Source organism: Notolepis coatsorum (assembly GCF_963971535.1).
Source record: "Notolepis coatsorum genome assembly, chromosome: 6".
Taxonomy (NCBI): Eukaryota; Metazoa; Chordata; class Actinopteri; order Aulopiformes; family Paralepididae; genus Notolepis; species Notolepis coatsorum.
In genome coordinates, this window is record NC_140170.1 from 143,647,143 (window position 1) to 143,667,741 (window position 20,599).

A 20,599-nucleotide genomic window follows, 5' to 3' on the forward strand; every position below is an offset into this window, starting at 1 on the left:
CACATACTACTGACATACTACTGTTGTATGGTTGTCTCATGATAATAATGAGGATTGTCTGCTGTTGTCCATTCATGTGTTTGAGATCTTTCCAAAGTTGTCTAAAGTACTTGAGTAATTGTACTTTGTTACAATACTTAAGTACTGTTTTGGGAGATTTGTACTTTACTCAAGTATTATTAGGTTTGTATACTTGTACTTTTACTCAATTACATTTCAGAGAAAAAAAACATTTAACTTTTTACTACTTACATTTAAAATGCAGACCTACAAAGTCCAAATCTCACAGGTCCAACCATTTTAATTAGTATATTTGTTTCTCTGGCCGAACTAACGTTAATCCTGCGGCCACTCTTTATTAAAAACAGCCAATCAAATCCCCATCAATGGAGAATTAACCCGCCCATACCCATGCTGATTGGTCTTTGTGCAAGACTAGAAAGTGGGTATCTTTGATTAAACATCTGCCATCAGAAGAATAAACAGTCAGAGTGACAAGCTACAGAAGATGGCCACAAACGATAGTACGAGTGATGAAGAGGATGAAACGGAATTTCATTGCCCTGGAATAAAAAAAAAGTTTGTACTTTAACTTTTTAGTACTTAAGTACATTTAAAGGTAGAAACTTTTTTACTTTTACTCAAGTGTGTTTTTAGCCAGATACTCTGACTTTTACTTGAGTATGATTTTGAGAAGGTACCCATACTTTCACTTAAGTATAATTTCTGGGTATTTTTTATACCCCTGCCAGAATGTAGGCTCACATAATGTTACCTTTTTTGATAGGCTACATTAAACAATGCGGCGAAGTGAAAGGGAAAAAGAGAGACTGACCTCTTTCTTTCCTTAAAAGGGAATGTCACCCATTATAAGAAATGTTTTCCCTGTGCCTCAGGACAGCGTTTGTGAACATGCACAAAGAATGGACCAGAACATGAGCTCTTAATTTCCCCAAAAGGATTAATAAATGGACACTTGACTCCGACTTTGTGTGCATGAAATGTTTGCGTGTTTTACACTCTCTGTGAGCACTTAACTTCCCCAACGGGATTAACAAAGAAACACTTGACTTACACCCACATTAGGTTTATATTCTAGCATTGCTAGAAGGTACCAGAATTAAAACCTAATTTAAGAGCCTCATAACGTCAGAGCCCGATTCATCTATGGAGCAGCCCCAGGTTTTTATATCCCCGACATCACAGATTGAAGGATTCTCACTCTGATTTCTAGCTTTAGGAGAGAGTGGTTGCGTGTTCAGCACCAAGTTCCAAATACTGACTGAACTGTCCCGGGGCACAGGACAAACATAATGTGAATCCTTAAAATGGGTGACAATCTGCTTTAACAGTTCTGTAGAATGAACACTAGGTAGGCTACTTAAAAAAATAAAATTAAGCCAGGATTATAAAGTCATTTTGTGTTAGAGCTTCCTGTCCTGCCTTGCATTATGTAATCCCTGACTTCGTGACCTTGAATCCCTCCCAAGCATTATCACATCGGCCAGCTTTATGAATGAGAATTAAGATTCAGACAGTGCTTGTTGTCGGCACGGTGTGCGTTAATCCCCTGAAGCAGCCGTGCTTAGCCTTAGTCACTCAATGTGCACGCACACATGCACGCACACACAATGGTCTCACCCTGGAGTTTTGTGTTTGTCTGATGACTGCTAGACCAGGAGGTAGCCTCATGATTGCTGTTGAGCAGGGTGGGGAAACTCCACCCATGTCTGCCGTCCAGTGCCTCACCCTCTGGCTGAACCTATTCACCTCACCTTGATTCGTATTCACCTCTTCAACAAACTATTACTATAACAAAGTACATTATCATCTCAGTGTATTATTATTTGACAATAATGACACGCCAACATGATGGAAAATACGTGTACCGTCTTCTCTGGAGTCAGACAATAAGATAGATATCAATTTCCCCTCTGTGCGTTCAGTAGAAAGCCATCTGGCTGCCAGCTAGCTTAGCATAAATTAATGGAAGCGGATAAGGACCACGAGTTTTAAGCTAGGCTAGTGGTCCGTATCCGCTTCCATTAATTTATGCTAAGCTAGTTTTCTACTGAACACAGAGACTAAATTGGTATCTATCGTCCTGTCTGACTCCGGAGAACACGGTAAACACATTCTTATAATGTTGGCGTGTTCCTTTAATGCAACAAAAAAAACTCTGGATGGGGGGTTACTGTGTAAATAAATAAATAAACCAGAAATGTGAGAAATGTAGCTGAAATGACTTGTTGCCTTATTGTTTTACCTTTTAAACGATTTGATGGAGCTTCTCAACAGAGGAAAACCCCCGCCTCTGAAGTGGTTTCTTTCCTGACGCAGTTCAACTGCAGTCACTTTTCTGACATCATTTCTGATTAAGCGGCGTTTGGCCCAGTTCCCTCGCTTGTGTGTCCCGGTGAAGCTCCTCGCTGGGTCTTGTGAGGAACCACCTGACGGTGGGATTAATACCCTCCACCGCTACTCCCATTAACCTCAGACCCCGCCGAGCCAAACAGAGCCTGGCAGACGACACGTCGAGGCCAACAGGTTTAAGGTGACCCCAGGAAGAGAGGGATGCATCTGCTGCGAAAGACCCCGTTGACCCCTGGACTGACCTGACCGGCATTAGTGTCAGCTTCACATGGTACTGCTTGCTGCAGGGCCCCCACCACGAGTAACACATCGAGTTGTCTCTAAATGTGGCCTTGGGTCAGCATTAGCAGACAGCCCCCTTTGTCTGCTAATTATACTAAATGGATGGATGGATATATAGATGGAAGACAGAAGGAAGGAAATAGAGAGAGAAAAAGAGAAAGAAAAAGAGAAAGAAAGAAAGAAAAAAAAGGAGGAAAGAAAGAACGAAAGAAAAATAAATTGCCCTTAACACTTTGAGCGCCACTCACGGCTAATCTCGGGTTTACGATTGTGACGTTGAAAGCCACGTCACGGCTTTTCTCTGATTTTTTATTAGCGATCTGAAATCATATTGCATCACCCGAGCCTACCGTTAGAGATCAGATCCAGGGGCCGCCGGCGATCAGATGTGAAAAAAGCACCCCCTATCGTCTCCCAGATGGTAAATCACCCTTTTGGAATGGACTCAATGAAAATGGATGCGGGAAAAAAAATATTCCAGTCCACATTTTCCAGTCCACTGATGCAGCCGGAGTTACCAGAGTTCATTCTGGAGCCTCTGAGCCGCGGCGAGCATGGGTTATACTGTACACACGTTGGATCAATATACTTATCGATTTTTTCGAATGGTGATCAGGAATTGGAATATACCATTTGGATACCATCTGATGTCAGGTAAGGAATCTATGTTATCAGTGTTAGGATAATCAGACTCGTTTTCATCGAGATATAAGCGTTTCCACTATATGTGATATGGCTGTTTCACTGTAAAAGCCATGAGGAAATAATAGCAGCGATTATCAGCGCACGGCACGAGCGTGCGTGCGCACACATATACTATCGACCATCTAGCGTTTATTTGAAAACGATTCATAAATAGACCGACAAATGATTACGTTCTGGAATATTCCAGTAAAAGGCGATTATCAGGGAATGTGTTGTTTTTTCTTCAAAACAGAGTGGTTTTCAAAATGCTATAAAAAGGAAATTAAGCGATAAAAACACCATCTGCTTTGCCAATGTTGACTGGAAAACGATTCTTTGATAAGTGATGGGCAGATTAGACACATAGCATAATTTAAAACATAGATAAGGCGATATTAACGTTACATGGGCCGTGGACCTTGCCATCAACGGGGTAAAAAGGAAAACACGGCGTGGCGCTCAAAGTGTTAATAAAAGCTCAATTGCTCAATAATATTGCCATGCAATATTCAGATACAATACAATATTGACTAGCCAATATTGCAGTATTTTAGAATAAAAGTAGATTAACATAATTAAATATAAAAAAAAATTATGTGAAAGTTTGGCTAAATCAAATAATTATTTTAGTTTTTTCATTGCACAGATGAACAAGTACAGCAAGTACAAAAAGTCTGAGAATATATAAAATTCTATTTTCAAAAATGACAAACAGTTAAATGATTTGTCGAACTCACTATTCAACCGTTTCTTGATCACAGCAAAATCCCCTTCATTATTATTGATCATATTCCATGCAATTCAACACCAGCGCATCAGAACACCCCTATCCTCTTCACAGCCTCATGTGTCTATTTGTTGGACACTGTGGTTGAAGCCTGAGCAGCTCAAGGACAGAGCAGGGGGTGTAGAAGTCGACCTACTCTGACAATGACTGGGACTGACGTCAATGGCAGGAGGCTCTGGCTGAAGTGTCAGGTCGAAGGCATAAAAAGGGACGGAGCTTGGCTCAGATATACACCACCCTCATTATTATTGCATCCAACGCTCCTAGATGCCTCCCGTCCGATGAGTTGGATTTGAAAATATATCCATGTCTGAGGCATTTCACGTACAGAAGGAACCTATTGTTTGTTTCTGGTGAGATATGTTTTCTGTTTCTTTGGTGTTAATTTGCATAGTAAAGTTGTAGGAGTCATTGGGCTAGCATCTCTCGGGGTGGCTTGCAGCTCGGCTGTGACGTTTGTGTTGGTCTGACCACGGTGCTTCCTGTTTCCCTCGTGTGGTTTTAATAATGAAAAACGTACTTCAGTCATTTCCATTGAATCGGTGCTAGGCAGAGCTTGAAGTCGTGACACCACTAGTCTCCGAATTACTGGAAGTGCTTTCACTTGTAAACAGGGAGGAAGGAAAGGGGGCCGTACTGCTGACGCAGGGGTTATCAAATAAACATACATGCCAGGACTCAATTTCTTTTTTCAGGAGGATCCAAAATGGGGAACTGTACTGTGACTTGTTCATCTCGGACTGGCACGGGCCGGTTGCCGAGGTGTGACCAAGTCGGCCTCGCTCGAGCCCCGAGTCTGTCTCACGAGCTGCACAAGTATTAGTCAAGCCCCAAGTAATTTAATGTCAAGTCCCAGTCTCACAGGAATAAGTGAAGTTTCCAATATCAATAAGCTAGCAAAGGGAAAATCTAGAAGTGTTCAATGCTACTGTAAGTCTCTTTCATCATCTCATTTGCATTATCTACTAGAACAGCAACAGTAGGTAATTATTCAGGATGGCTTGTTAATATTACATGTGGGTGTGCCAGGGTTCTTTTAGGTCTGATCCCTTTTACATTTAGTCATTTAGCTGATGCTTTTATACAAAGCGATTTACACGTTTTGTATGACAAATCAGCAGGAAAGGTACAACTCTATCAGTTGAGTAACAATGTTTCTCAAAGTGTTCAGACTTGAGTGCTACAGTCAAGTCAAGTCAAGAGTTTTATTTGTCACGGCATACAAGTATACAATGAAATGCAGGTGGTCTTGCCCGCAACGATGTGCAATACAGTGGGTACAACATATAGTAGAATCCAATACAAAAAAAAATAAAAAATTGTGCAATAACAGGTAACAGGTAACATGGTATCTGTACATAGTTATTTACAGAGCATATAGGACATGCTAGGTAGCTTTGGTAGTGCAATACACTGTTACTGTTGCTAATACTGATTTAAAGTGGCCTTTCCTTTTGGCAATAAGTGTGAGTGTGTGCGCATGAGTGTGTGCCCGCTCATGTTGAAGTGTTAAAGTGGCTGCTAGTGTGTGAGCGTGCACAGCGTGCGTGTCGTGTGTGTGCTCATGTGTGCTTATGTGTGGATAGTTCAGTGTTCTGTGGTACTCAATGTTCATTGTTCAGGACTCTGATGGCCTGGGGGAAGAAGCTAAGCCTAAGCCTCTCTGTCCTAGTAGCTGGGGTTCGCAGGCGTCTGCCTGACCTCAGCAGCTGAAACAGGCTGTTATTGGGGTGGTGGGGGTCTTTCATTATTCTGCAGGCTCTGGATTTGCACCTCTTGTTGTATAGAACCTGCAGGGGAGGTAGTGCAATACCCGTGGTACGCTCGGCTGAGCGCACCACTCTCTGTAGGGCCTTCTTGTCCTGTGCCGTGCTGTTTCCATACCAGGCAGTGATGTTTCCGGTCAGGATGCTCTCTACAGCTCCTGAGTAGAAGGACTGGAGTATCTTCCCCGATACTCTGAACTTCCTTAACTGTCTCAGGTGGTAGAGGCGCTGTTTCGCCTTCTTTACTACTGTGTCTATGTGTGTTGACCATGTCAGGTCCTCTGAGATGTGGACCCCCAGGTACTTAAAGCTGCTCACCCTGTCCACGGTAGCCCCGTTAATCATCAGTGGTGTGTGCGTCTCCTGCTGTCCTCTCCTATAATCCACGATCAGCTCCTTGGTTTTACCAATGTTCAGGAGCAGGCTGTTGTCCTGGCACCAGCGTTCCAGTACCTCAACCTCCTCCCGGTAGGCCTTCTCGTCGTTATCCGAGATCAGCCCCACCACCACCGTGTCGTCTGCGAACTTCACTATGGAGTTGGAGCTGAACTTCGCCACACAATCGTGTGTGTAGAGTGAGTACAGCAGGGGGCTCAGAACACAGCCCTGGGGGGACCCGATGCTCAGGGTGATGGTGTTGGAGGTCTGACCCCCCACCCTGACCGCCTGGGGTCTTTCGCTCAGAAAGTCCAGTACCCAGGCGCTCAGGGCGGAGCTCAGACCTAGCTCAATCAGCTTGTCCACCAGTCTGGTGGGGACTATGGTGTTGAACGCTGAGCTGTAGTCAATGAACAACAGTCTCACATAGCCCCCCTTCTGACGGTCAAGGTGCGAGAGGGTGCTGTGCAGTACCTGGGAGACCGCGTCGTCGGTGGACCTGTTTGTCCTGTATGCAAATTGCATAGGGTCCATATCACTTGGGAGGGAGGCACAAATGTGGTCCTTGACCAGCCTCTCGAAACATTTCATGACCACAGAGGTGAGTGCCACCGGTCTGTAGTCATTTGGACATGTTGGGGAGGGTTTCTTCGGTACAGGGATGATGGTAGACATCTTGAAGCAGGCAGGGACCACTGACTCCGCCAGGGATTGATTAAATATGGCGGTGAACACTGGGGCCAGCTGGTTGGCACAGGACTTGAGTATGCGTCCTGTTATGCCATCTGGGCCAGCAGCCTTCCTGGTGTTCACCTGCATAAATGCTCTTCTCACACTGTGTTCCGACAACGAGAGAGCGTCCCCGCCCCCCCGCAGTTGCCCCCCCCCCCCCCCCCCCCCCCCCCCCCCCCCCCCCCCCTCCACAACAGCCGGCGCGCCAGTGACGTCACTAGCCGGAGAGCCAGCAGCGCCACTGTCTGCACCAAACCGAGCGTAGAAGGTGTTGAGCTTGTCCGCGAGGGAGGCGTCGTCGCTCCCCATTGAGGGGGCGCTGACTTTATAGTCAGTTATTGTCTTCAGTCCCTGCCATAATCCTCTTGTGTCGTTTTGTGCCATTTGTGTCTCCAGTTTGTCAGCATATGTCCTCTTAGCAAGTTTAACAGCCTTGCGTAGAGTATAGACTCAAGCCTTATACTCCTCCATGTTTCCTGACTCTCTACCCAGGTTGTAGGCGGTGGTGCGAGAGTTCAGAGCTGCTCTAATAGTGCTGTCCACCCACTATATGTATGTTAGTATATTAGGAAGAGTGCATGCCAGTAAGAAGGTTCATTTATTTTGTTTTATTGATTGATGAATTGTGTCTTTAGTCGACAGCGAAAGATTGGTCAGGTTTCGGCTGTCCTAACTGTGGTGGGAAGTTCGTTCCACCATTGTGGGGCAAGGATCGAGAATAGGCGGCTTCTCTTTGATGACCTTACCAGAGCTCTGATAGGAGTGGGTCTGAGGCGGCCAGAAGATGCAGAGCATAGGGGTCTTGAGGGTGTGTAGTTAGAGACCATTGACCGGAGGTAGGCGGGAGCCATTCCCTTCGGTGCACAATATGCCAGGTCGAGGGCCTTGAAGCGGATGCGTGCAGCAATGGGGAGCCAGTGCAGGTCCCTAAGAAGTGGGGTGACATGGGCTGACTTCGGTAGGTTTGAGATCAGGCAGGCGGCTGCGTTCTGAATGAGTTGAAGAGGTTTGGCGGCAGTGGTTGGAAGGACAGAAAGCAGTGCATTGCAGTAGTCGAGGCGGAGATGACTTTGGATTGGACGAGGAGTTGGGTGGCTTCTTTTGTCAGGAAGGGTAGGCTGGTAAAGCTACAGTATGCCTCCTAAAGTGTTAATCGGAAATACAGAAATACCGGCTACAGGCTTTCCGGTTTCCGGGCACCCCCTGATCTGTTTATAGTCCCCAGGGAAACAAACAACAAGCAGACACTCGTACATCTCGCAAACAAGACAATGGAGTTATCAGTGGACATTTTCAACAAAACAATTATAGAAACGTGTGAAGTGCACAATTTTCCTCGTTTAAGCCACTGCAGCGGCTTTGCCTAAAGAATTTGCTACATGACCGGGACGTTCTCGCTTGTTTCTGGGGGGAGTGCATTTTCACGAGCACCTGTCGTGATTTCAGGGGCGGGACTTCCTACCCGATTCCCACTTTCGGCCGTAGTGCTTTACCAGGCTTTATCTCTCGAGATAAAGCTGGTAACGAGGTTACAGGAAGGGGCAGATCCTTCTGAAGTTGCTCAGGAGGAATCTGCAGGTTCTGGTTGTTGCTGCGATGTGAGCAGAGAAGTTCAGCTGGTCGTCAAGGACAACACCAAGGTTCTTGGCGGTTGGGGACACGGCCACAGCTACATTCTCCACTGTGATGGAAAGGTCGGTCAGGGGGTAGGATTTGGCCGGCAGGTGAAGCAATTCTGTTTTGCTTAGGTTCAGTTTGAGGTGGTTGGTCGTCATCCATTTTAATCTGGTGACTATGCTTCCCCATAGCCATATAAACTGGAAACACAATGTGTTGTCACTGTTACGCCAAACGACAACACAGTTATACCTGCCTATAAAACCAAACGACTCTTGTCAGGCTAGCTAAACCTAAAGATTGACCCATAGACATTAAGTGCTGGATGTCCCAAAAATCTTTTACAGCTTAATGAGAGCCATTTTAATCTGTCGCACCAAACTGTCGGTTTGATTTACAGTCTTGAAATATAAAGCTCTTTGCAAGAAATGTAGGTGTTTTCTTTGATCCACAAACAAGTTCTGAAGAACAAGGTAAGAGAGCTGTTCAGTGCTGGGTTTTCCGTATGAAAAACATCCGCAAACTAATCTTCATATTATTAACAATCTAATGGTTTCATCTCTATCGGACTATTGAAACTCCTCTACATTACTCCCTCAGACAAAAATCCCTGTCTCACCTACAAGCTTGCACAAAATGTATCTTGTATCTTACATTTACATTTAGCTGACGCTTTTATCCAAAGCGACTTACAAGTCAGCAGGAAGGGTACAACTCTTTCAGCTGAGTAACAATGTTCATCAAAGTGTTCAAACTTGAGTGCTGCAGTGTCGAGTGTATGTTAGTATATTAGGACGAGTGCATGACAGTAGAGGACAGTAAGAAGGTTAGTTAGTTTATTTATGTAATTATTCATTTTTCTCATTTCAGATATTGATTGAAGAAGTGTGTTTTTAGTAGACAGCGAAATATTGGTCAGGTTTCGGCTGTAATAATTGTGGTCGGAAGTTCCATCATTGTGGAGTAAGGACCGAGAATAGGCGGCTTTTCTTTGATGACCCTCCCGGAGCTCGGATAGGAGTGGGTCAGGTCCCTAATAAGTGGGGTAACATGGGCTGACTTTGGTAGGTTGGAGATCAAGGATTTTGACCGGTGTGCATTGCAGAGTCCGTACCCAGTTGTAGCACCCAGTTTTATACGATTTTATCACAAGCCACAATAAAGTCTCCAGTCAATTGAACATAAGTCAAGCTCAAGCCTCAAGTGATTTTTTCTCCATATGTCGAGCAAGTCACAATTCAACGTTGTTACTCATGTCCCTACCTCTGGTTATAAGAATATTCCCAAGATATTGAAAGACTGATGTTTGAAAAGTTATTAAACAATTTATTTTGTAATTTAGTACTCCAATTGTGGTAATGCTTTGATTTCCAGTGACTAAAAACTGCTTCATTCTCATTATGTACTGAATGATTAACAGAAATGAGGAAATCAGCAGGTTATCTTTACATTTTAAAAAGTTGTATTTTAGCACACACATTAGATTAGAACACTATGCAAAGTGATGAATTAAAAAACGGATCTGTATGGTAAGGCTGGATTCTGTTCAGGGGGAGGGGGGCAGATTGGTAAAGATAGTTAAATTTTTTATTAGCCACAAAGACTAGGCAGGTGGCATTTTTCGGTACAATGTTATAATCTGCAGCACTTGAGAGAGAAGAGCAGCAGTTGTGATTGGAGGGTCAGGGAAAGAGGGTGGGACTTGAGATAGTTCAATTCATCTTATTCCTGTGCCTCTATGCATACATAAGAGTTGAAAGTAAAAACTGGATTAGAAACAAATCTTGGTTTATGGTGCATGGTGGATTATGGTGACATTCTGTACATGCATGCCTCTCCCTCCACCTTAAAACCACAAGATGCTGGGGAGCTCCAGTAGCTCACCACGTACCGCGAGTGCTATTTCAGCGCCGTGGACAACCGCGCTCGCGCGGATCTGGGGCTGAGCGCGTTCGAATCCCGGACGGCAGCCGTGCCTTTCCCAGAGTGTCTACCCCCCCATCTGAACCCTTTCAGCCTGCTTCTGTCGGTCGAACTTGACCAAGTATGAATGAGAAGAAAAAGCGATAAACGCTAAAAGAACCAGGTGACTGGTCAAAGTTTAAAAAAAAAAAAACCACAAGATGCTGTGTATCATAGTGCACAGCATTTTATTACTAGGTAGATACATTTCTCACTCACCGTTGTGTTTTATATGAAAAAGTGAGACGGCCTTTAACTAAGAGAAGGGATATGCATTACATTTTATTTATCTATAAGGCTCTGCTTATGAAACGTCCCTATTATATCTGCTCTTTGATTGCTTTCAAATTTTACTAATCACTAATGATAGAGATGACATTCATCACTGTGTCCTTTATGAGAAGGTTGGTTGGTCCTCACTGATGGAGGCGCAAAAACACCTGGTATTTGTACATTTTTAAGGCCCTAATTGGTAAGCTACCTCCTTATACTATACCAGGGGTGGCCAACCCACGGCTCGCGAGCCGCATGTGACTATTTGCCTGTCAAATGTGTGGCTCTTCCATCCATAAAAAAAAATTAAGAATTATAATGTATTTTTTTTTATGTCACTCATTCCATAAGGACGTAGAATAAACATTTACAGATATTTTTTTAAATGGTCCATTTGCATGTTCTTGGTATCTGAATCTAGGGGCATCTATGGATCTCAGGGAATGTATTCCCAGTGTCAGAAATATTGTGTCTGTTACTAGGCTTGAGTCAATTGTAATGAACCAAAGAAGAATATCAATTATATTAAAAAGAAAAAAGATGTATCTTTGACTGTGAATAACACCATGCTCAAATTTACCAGACCTGAAAAATCTAAGCAAATTAATAAAGGGAAGATGATTAAACAGAAGGTTTTGTAGATACAGTACTGAATTCTGCCATCTTTTTTATAATGTAAATTTCTCCACCATTTTTCATCATATTGCAACACCGTTTTTTGCTAGACATTCACAGAAAGGTACAGAAACTAACTGCGTTCTGTTTTATGGCAATAACATTCAGGTTTGTGGGAGATAACCCCAAAAATGATTGACAGGGGCTGGCATGAGCTGGGTAGGGTCGTTTTTTTTCAAAATTCGAAAGCCCAGAGTCTCTTCCTTTAAAAGACTACACTCACTTTTGGCTGCTCCACTTCCTCCTGTCAATATGCGCCGGTTTCCGACTCAATGCCCTGAGATTTCTATAATCTTATATTTCACTAATAACAGTTAAAATCATTGGTAAACAAACGTAATGCTGAAAATATACATTTTTACTGTATATCTCGGGCTTAAGAGGTGTGAGGCCCAAATTAAAAAGACATTAGCAACTTGAGAGGCCAGAGGGTGGGACATATAAACACATTTACTATCCAATAGCATTGTGAGGCTGAACAACAGGACCAATTGACTATACATGTGCTTAACATTTTTTAAATAAACATTTACAGACTTTTTTTTTTAAATGGCTAAAAGTGATTTTGTAATTTTGCAACCGTGGGTCTCACATGGTACTTTTAACCCTGTGAGGCCCAAATAAAAAAGACATTAGCAACTTCAGAGGCCAGAGGGTGAGACCTATAAACACAAGAAGGGTGCCGTGACTGAAGAAAAGGTTAAGAAATGCTGGTATATGGTTGATTGATTGAAAATTGTATTAACAGATTGCATAATGGGTACAATACAGTACAGCTCAATACACACAATTGTTAAGGGGATGCAGACCAGAGAAAGACTTTCGTCTTGTTTACATCAGGGTCCCCCATTTTCAATTCATCATAACATATATGACATACATGACATACAGATAGACACCTAGCTATGTAATTTCATCTTTCCTTGTGACAATATTGTCACCCACTGTAACTTAGAAGCTGTCGGCCTTGCTGAGTTTGTTATTTGAACCGAAGAGAATGGACTCTGTTTTACCCAGGTCTAATGATAGTTTGTTGATGATAGATTTTGCCTAGTTCCGAGCTGAGGGTTTTTTCAACCTGTAACTTGTTCTTGTCAGAGACCAGCAGGGCTGAGTCGTCCGTGAACAGGAACAAGTTGCAGTCACAAGCTGACGACATGTCATTTGCATAAATTAGGAACAGTAGCGGTCCTAGTATACTTCCTTGTGGAACACCACAGCTCACTGGGAGGGGTGCTTGTATCCTTCCGGCAAGCATCAAACCCTTCCGCGTTGCTCTGATTGGCCAGCGATCCTCTACGCTCGTTTCCCCCCTACGCCGGTAACATGCGCATTTAGTTTTTGCCGCCACACGCCCACACACAAGCAGGTTTTAATAGGTTTTGCCGCCGCGGCGGCAGATAATAATAATAAGAAGAATAAGAATACTTAGACAAATGCACGCAATTGGCACAAGTGTAAATTATGCATTAGTCACTACTCTCTATATTGACGTGATTCCATCAACACATAGTTAATATTAATAGGTTTTGCCGCCGCGGCATTATGCATTAGTCACTACTCTCTATATTGACGTGATTCCATCAACACATAGGTAATATTAATAAGTTATTATTGTTAACCTGCGTGTGTGCGAGCGTTGCTAATATGGCGTGTTCTGCGATACCCATTTATTATTATTAACCTGCATGGTTATTATTATAGGGTACCGTTTACCTCCACCATCTATTCTCTCCCCTCCAGGTAGGATTGCATCCAGCTCACAAAACCAATTGCTTTTAGCTTGTCAATCAGAATGGAGTGATTGACAGTGTCGAAGGCCTTTTGTAGGTCCAGCATGACCATGCCGCAGTATTTGCCCGCGTCCACTTCTTGTTTGATGTGGTCGTTCAAATAGAGAAGACAGTGGAGTGGAGTGGGATGTTCTGAAGCTAGATTGGAATTCGAAGATTAGATTTCTTTCCGCAAGGTACTTTTCGACCTGTTCGTATACAATTTTTTCCATGACTTTCGAGATGGAGGTAAGAATAGAAACAGGGCGGTAGTTGCCTGGGTCTAATTTGCTGCCCTTTTTGTGCTGGGGGGCTCTTTGTGGTACCACAGTAATTTTTGTGGCTCTTAGTCTGACTGGCTGGCCACCCCTGTACTATACTATTAAGCACCAACTATATCATTATTGGAATTTTGGAACCCGTCCTAGTGACTGGCTGGTCCAATACAGATGTATTAATTACGGTAATGTTGTGTTTCTTTTTCAAATGTAGCCAAGAGTAAAGACCCTAACACTATCAAAACAGCAGTCAAAGTGTATATTTTCAACGTTTGTTCAGCACGACGTTATTAGAGAAATATGAGTTTCTATGAATTCTCTGTGCATTGCATCAGAAAAAAGCAAGTAAATGCAGATTGAACTCCATTGGAAATAAGAGATTTGGCCCGATCCATAGATGTATGACTTGGCCACAATAAGGTAATTTATAGGCCCGATATTCTATATTCAAATTGCATTATATTTCAAATGGCATGTGTCCCGATGGCAAAATTTAGTACTGCATCTACAAAAAACAGCTTGAGATTCTCCCCTCTGATGCAGAGTTTAAAACCTTGATCTCCAACCTTTGTCAATCAAGTTATACGTGTTTTAATTGATTTGTTATCCGTACCTTTTGCCTTGTCTTGTTGTCTCTTTCTGTTATGATTTTATATGCCGTCTGATTTTATAAGCCTTTTTTTGTGCTTATTTTCTGTATGTACACTCGACATGACTGTAAATTAGGTGTGTACTAGGTCACAGGATTATTGTGCCACATGTAAACACTGATTTTTGTAAAACTGGTTTGTGTACAATTATGAAATGTATTTTGTTCCTCTCAGGAGGAATATGTGGGTGTTGGACAGGGTGGGTTGTGCTTGGGAGAGCTCCCGTCAGTATGCATGTTTGTATTGTCTTGTATTGTATTGTACGCTGTCTTGTTTTGTGTTATGTATTGTATTTTTTTGTTACCCTGTGTGTGTTTAGGACCCCCTCGAAAACTAGATGGTTCATCAAGGGGTTTATCCTTTCAATAAATACATTTATTATAATAAATACTATGGAAACTGACTTTTAGATGTTGATTGTAATTGTTTCCTTTGATTTCCCGTTGTTCTACTTGTTAAGTTTATTGTTTGACTTGTTTGGTAAACTATGTCTGAACTGTACGCATGTTTCCAATGTGTTCACAAATACTAATCATTGTAAATGAGGGCAACCTTAATGGACTACGTGTTTCTAAATAAAGGTTTGTTAATGAAAATAATAGATATATCACTATATACAGTACAGGTACTGTATATGCAGAGTTGTATTATCAAGGGAGTGGAGAACAGAGGACTGTAAGAATTCAATATACTCATATCTGCCTGCGATGAACTTATGCAAAATGCTCTTCCCATCACATCTATTAATAACCAAACACCACACAGCCCTGCACGGCTCATTTGCATGATAAAGCTAGAGGTATGTTTGAGCTGTCAGCTGTAGCATTCTTCTTACCCTGATCATCTCAGCCACGTAGCTCTCAGGGCCGGTGTACTCGGTTGAGTCCTTCACCTTCACCAGGACGATGAAGAACAGGTAGTGCCACATGTTGTGTTCCACTTTGATGTGCTCCTCAAAAGTCACCGTCTTGTTGTCAAACTTGTCCCTCTCCAACCCTGGGATTAAAAGGGATATACGTATGGGTGACACAGGCAAGCACAAACACATGGATTCAAACACAAGAACTTATTGACCCCAGTGACCCCCCCCCCCCACCTCAGCCATGTGTACACACACAATACAATATAGAATAATAAATAATGGTTAATAATTAGATCTGCAGCATAAAATGCTATAACTATATATAAAGGATTTATTTATTAATTTATCCATCTCATAACTGTTAAACTCAAACTGGTTACCCAAAAGCCAATTTTCAAATGTACATAGCCCAAATACCAACCAACCAGATATTGTTCTCTTTTACACTAGAATAAGAATATCCACAACCAGTCTTCATCTGTTGCAGCAGTCAGGTCTTTGCTTTATCGTTTGTCCACATAAGATATTCCTTTATTGATCCCCTTGGGGAAATTCAGGAATCATTGTGTTAAATCAGTCTTACCACATTTTGTATGTTATTAGCGTTTCGCCAGATAAGTATAAGTTAAAAGAAAATAAAGACAATTTCAGATATTTATAGGGTTGATCATTATACTTGAAGTAAGATTGTTAATGCCTACAATTTATTTGTTTCTTTCCTCTTAGAGGGTTCTTTCATTGTGAAGTAATTTGATGATTTTTAAAATAGATATATAATCTAAACTACATACAATCAGCAAAGTTATATACAAGTGAAAACACAAAGAAGGCTATAAGAAGAAATCAAATAAAAAACATGCATTTGTCTTTTTGTGTTGCTTAGGATCTTGATACCGTTTCCTGTATGGCGATTATCTTATCTAAAAATCAGTCTGTGATCCACACCCATCTTCGTTACCTCACATTACTACCAATCACTAACTTGTCCATAAACGGTTAAGGATGCACGATACGAGACAATTAAGGGCCATAACATTTCACTATATGGGAGGAGTTGACTTCTGAATGAGTGTACAGGTCTAGCATGGTCAAGACATGCATGGCAGCAGAAATCAGCCATGACTAAGGAGCCATTCTGGGAATAGGGGGCGTTGTGTTGTTTACACTACCCAGAAAAACAGCAACACAGCACGCAACGCAACAGCCACCACAGTCATACAGAATCAGACAACTCCTTTGATTTGTTCATCCCCCAGAACTAACCACAAAAATAGTGACATTTTATTGCATCACAAACACAATGTTTAAAGCCTGCATTTGTGCCTAATGAAGGGCCTGCAAGGGTTTGGATTGGCGTTTGTTTAAAAAAAAAATTACAAGTTTTGGGAGCAACATTTTGTATGCGACTTCAACCTGCTTTGCAAGAGACTCCAACCCAAATGTCTGTGTCACAATAGATGGGATTCTTTTTTTTTATGAGTTAGGGTTACTTTTTACTTTTTAATTTTTTTTAAGCACACTCTCAGGGGCTCATACAGAACCAAGCATTTCACCATAAAGTACCTGTATTTTATTGTGACATTTAATAAACAAACTTAAACTTAACCTGTCTGGCCGTCAGCCTGTGAGACGAGGGATGTACTGCTGTTTTACCACTGCAGATGCTGATTCAGAGTTAGCCTGTCTGTACAAGCTGACTTGAGGCTCACTGAAATCTACTTTGTGTGCACTGTGGAGTATATTTCAGTGAGCCTCCGTCAGCTTGTACAGACAAGAGCTCGACCCCATTGCATTGGTTTGTGGCCAACTAGCTGCAGTTAGTGTGAGGAACTGCTTGGGATGGTGCCGAGAAAGGAGTCTACTGATCAACATCACCATCAGTGTAGTAAGTAAGAAATAGGAGCCATCGTTCCAAAAATCTGAACTATCACTTTCAAATTGGTCACACTGAATAATGAAGTGAAGCGAAACAGAATGTAATTCAGCCTCGTTTATCAGGCAAACGGCATGACGGTATAGTGTAGAAACAGCATGACGGTATAGTGTAGAAACAGTATGACGGTATAGTGTAGAAACAGCATGACGGCACACTGCATCCCTGTCTGGTCCCTCACCGCAGATGAAGCACGTGGTCTTCAGGACTTCCTCCTTCTTCTGTTTCTCACTCCTCAGGTCGGCGAAGGTGTCTATGATGACACCAAAGATGAGGTTGAGGACGATAATGATGACCATGAAGAAGAACAGCAGGTCGTAGATGACTCTGGCTGCGAACAAAGGCTCCTGTCAAAGCAGAGAAGAATTGTGCGTGTCAGAAAATAGCAGGACAACAACATAACCTAATCTTGTACTACCACAAGCACATTGAACCAATGCTGCACTGGTTGTTCGTGATTTTCTTCCACAGCTGGAAATATTATTGATGTATAGTACAAACTGTACGTATTTACTGTATGAGAATGGGAGGTATTATTGTTATGCTATGTGGTATCCTGCAAGTTGTTGATATGTCTCTACACCATTATCACAGGGACAGATTTAGTAAGGGCATTTTATCAGATATTTGACCGATCTGCAAACTAAATCCTTACCAATCAATTTCTTCACTAATGCGTTTGTAAAGGTGTGTAGTAAGATGTATTAAAAAGTTGAAGTTCAAATCCTGTATGTGTTCTTTCGACTATCTTGGTGGTTCAATTACATTATCGAGTAACTTTTCCTGTGTTTTGCATTGTTTTTACAGAATGAGGGGTTGTCCCAACACGGATAAAATATTAAATATGGGGCGCTCTAGTAGCACACCATGTAACGCGCTGCGTCGCGAAACGGCCGACCCGGGTTCGACTCCCGGACCCGGCGTCCTTTGCCGAATGTCTTCCCCTGCTCTGTCTCCCATTTCCTCCTCTCCCTCTCTCTCTACCGGACTGCCCGGTAGTACAAACCAATAAAAAAATAAAAATAAAATAAAGAAATTAAATATGAACATTTCTGCAGTTCTGCTGTGACAAGAACCCTCCCTCTATTATGTTTATGTTTATGTAGGATCCCCATTAGCTTTTGTACTTGACAAAAGCTACTCTTCCTGGGTTCAACACTTAAAAAACTAATTCAAGACATTACATTATTAAAAATATCCTCAGTTAAGATACTTCAGTCATCAGTATAAAGTATAAAATAAAATACAAATAAATAGTGCTTCCTGAGCAGCACTCCCTGCCATCAACATAAATACAATTAACAAACAGTCAATTGGTTTTCACCGCTATGCCATAAGGGTTCAGTGCATGCTTGTTAGTAGATGGTATTTAAATAATTTCTTGAAAGTAGTTTTGGATTCTATTTCAGTGAAGTAGCTTGGCAATGAGTTCCATTCCATGATAGCTCTGTAAGTCACAGAAGATTTGAATAGATTTGTCCTGGGTTTAGGTGCCAGTTGATGGCCTGACATAGCTTGTCTGGTCATATGGTCATGTTCTTCTCTTGTGTCAACTATTTGATCATAAACATACTGTGGTTTTTTGACAACATTTCTGAGAAAAGTAATTGCAGACGTTTCTCAACCGGACGCCATGATCAATTTCTGTGCATAACTCCAATATTAGTGCACTTTGAACAGTGGAGAGCTAGTCTGGCAGCCTTGTTTTGAGCCATTAGTAATTTCTGTATGTGTTTTTGCTGCCGATGACCGTATGGCCGGGCGGACAGTACTCAAGATGAGACAAAACCAGAGCCTGGATGACTTATTTCAAAGTGGTTGGTGTTAAATACTTTCTACATTTTCTTGTCACAGCTATGCTCCTTCCTATTTTGTTACGATACTGTCAATTTGCTTTGTCCACTTTAAACCAGAATCAAGAACCATGCCAAGCAACTTAGCCTCTTTTACCTGTTCCACTGTGTCCACAAGCCTGTGTCAGGCTTAATTGGGGATCGCTGCTTAATATGTACCTGGATCCGAACACCATTGCTTGTTTTTGCAATGTTGAGTACCAGTTTGTTATTGTTGACCCAGGCAGCTATGGCTTTAAGCTCTATTCTAAGTAGATTGTTTAACTCACTACATGTTGATGCTGTACTGTACATTGTAGAATCATCAGGATACATGACTACACTGGATTTATTTAATACATAAAGGAGGTCGTTTGTGAATATTGAATATAGCGAAGGCCCAAGCAAACTTCCCTGTGGGACCCCACACTGCAACACCTTACTTTCATCATCCATGCTCTTTAACCAGTCGTCGGTCATTTGGGCAAGTGCTGTACTTGTAGAGTGACCATCTCTATATTTGAGCAGAGCCTTTGTCTACCGTGCTCCCTACCTGTGGAACAAATTACCTGCCGTCGTCAGGGGCGCCTGCTCTGTCGAAGCTTTTAAATCCCTGCTTAAGACCCATCTTTTCTCTCTCTCCTTCAACCTACCCTGATCTCACCTGGTCGGGGACTGACCCTTAGTTTAATCTGTCTAGTTTAGTTAGCATGTCTATTTGCTCCCATGTCTGCTTTTCTGCAGACATGGGAGAACCTTTTTAACCTCTGTCTCTGTCTCAACCGGTCCCATGGAACAGCTTCATACCGCCTCCTGTCTGGCCTGCAGTGCTGAACCTTACATGCTCTGCCCTGACCAATTCTGAGTGGTTACTCCTGCCCCCCGGGGCATACGGCCCTGAGCTATTGTCTTGTATCTCATCCTGTATACATAGGCTTGCAGTAGTTCTATCCATTACAACATTTTATTTTTTTATCTACTTTTTTCTCCCCCCTTTTTTCTGTATTTTTCTCCCATCCCAATTTTTTGTCGTTATGCCAATTCCCTTCCCTCCCTTCCTGGTCGTTGTGCGCATTTGCCACCCACTTGCCAGTCTAGGGAGGGTTGAAGACTATCACATGTCTCCTCCGATACATGCGGAGTCAGCCAGCCGCTTCTTTTCACCTGACAGCGAGGACTCTCATTGGTTGAGTGTAACGCGTGGGAGGATCACACTACCTCACCCAGATCCCTTCCTCGCTGAGCAGGCGCCCCGACCGACCTGTAGGAGTCACTGTTTACAACGACCAGGACCCACCCCACCGGCTTCCCACCCGCTGACACTGCCAATTGTCAGTATGGACGACTGACCAAGCCGGAGGTACCGTGGCAGCTGGATTCGATCCCACAGTCTCTGCGGTGGTAGGCAGATGCTTAGTCCGCTGCGCTACCCGGCCACCCTATTACTCAATTTTCTTATATACTTTGATTCTACCGTCACCATGCATGCACCTACATGTATTTATTGCTCTATCTCCGCTCACTACAAACATGGGAACTCTCTAACCCCCCCTCCCCCCCCCCCCCCCAACCTCTGAGTGGTTGTCTCATAGTGTTGACCAAGGTGGTGGATGTCTCTGGGTCTTGGCCAAGATTGCAGTTACTGTTCTACGTGCACCACGAGGCCATGGATCAGATTCTTACCGTCTTCTGTCCGTGGTCTGTCAACGTGGTTTAGAGTTCATTGCTGGGTTAAGTACTTCT

At 42.7% G+C, this 20,599-nt stretch overlaps 1 protein-coding gene across 1 annotated transcript in view; it reads right to left on the bottom strand.

The window, feature by feature from the left end:
• itpr1b (inositol 1,4,5-trisphosphate receptor, type 1b) overlaps positions 1–20,599 on the bottom strand; it is a 367,911-nt gene that overhangs the window by 33,054 nt on the left and 314,258 nt on the right. The window contains exons 55-56 of the mRNA XM_084317431.1: positions 17,206–17,371; positions 15,065–15,225 (exon numbers count right to left, since the gene is read on the bottom strand). Of these exons, the coding sequence (XP_084173557.1) occupies positions 15,065–15,225; positions 17,206–17,371 (327 nt within the window). The remainder of the gene's footprint in view (positions 1–15,064; positions 15,226–17,205; positions 17,372–20,599) is intronic.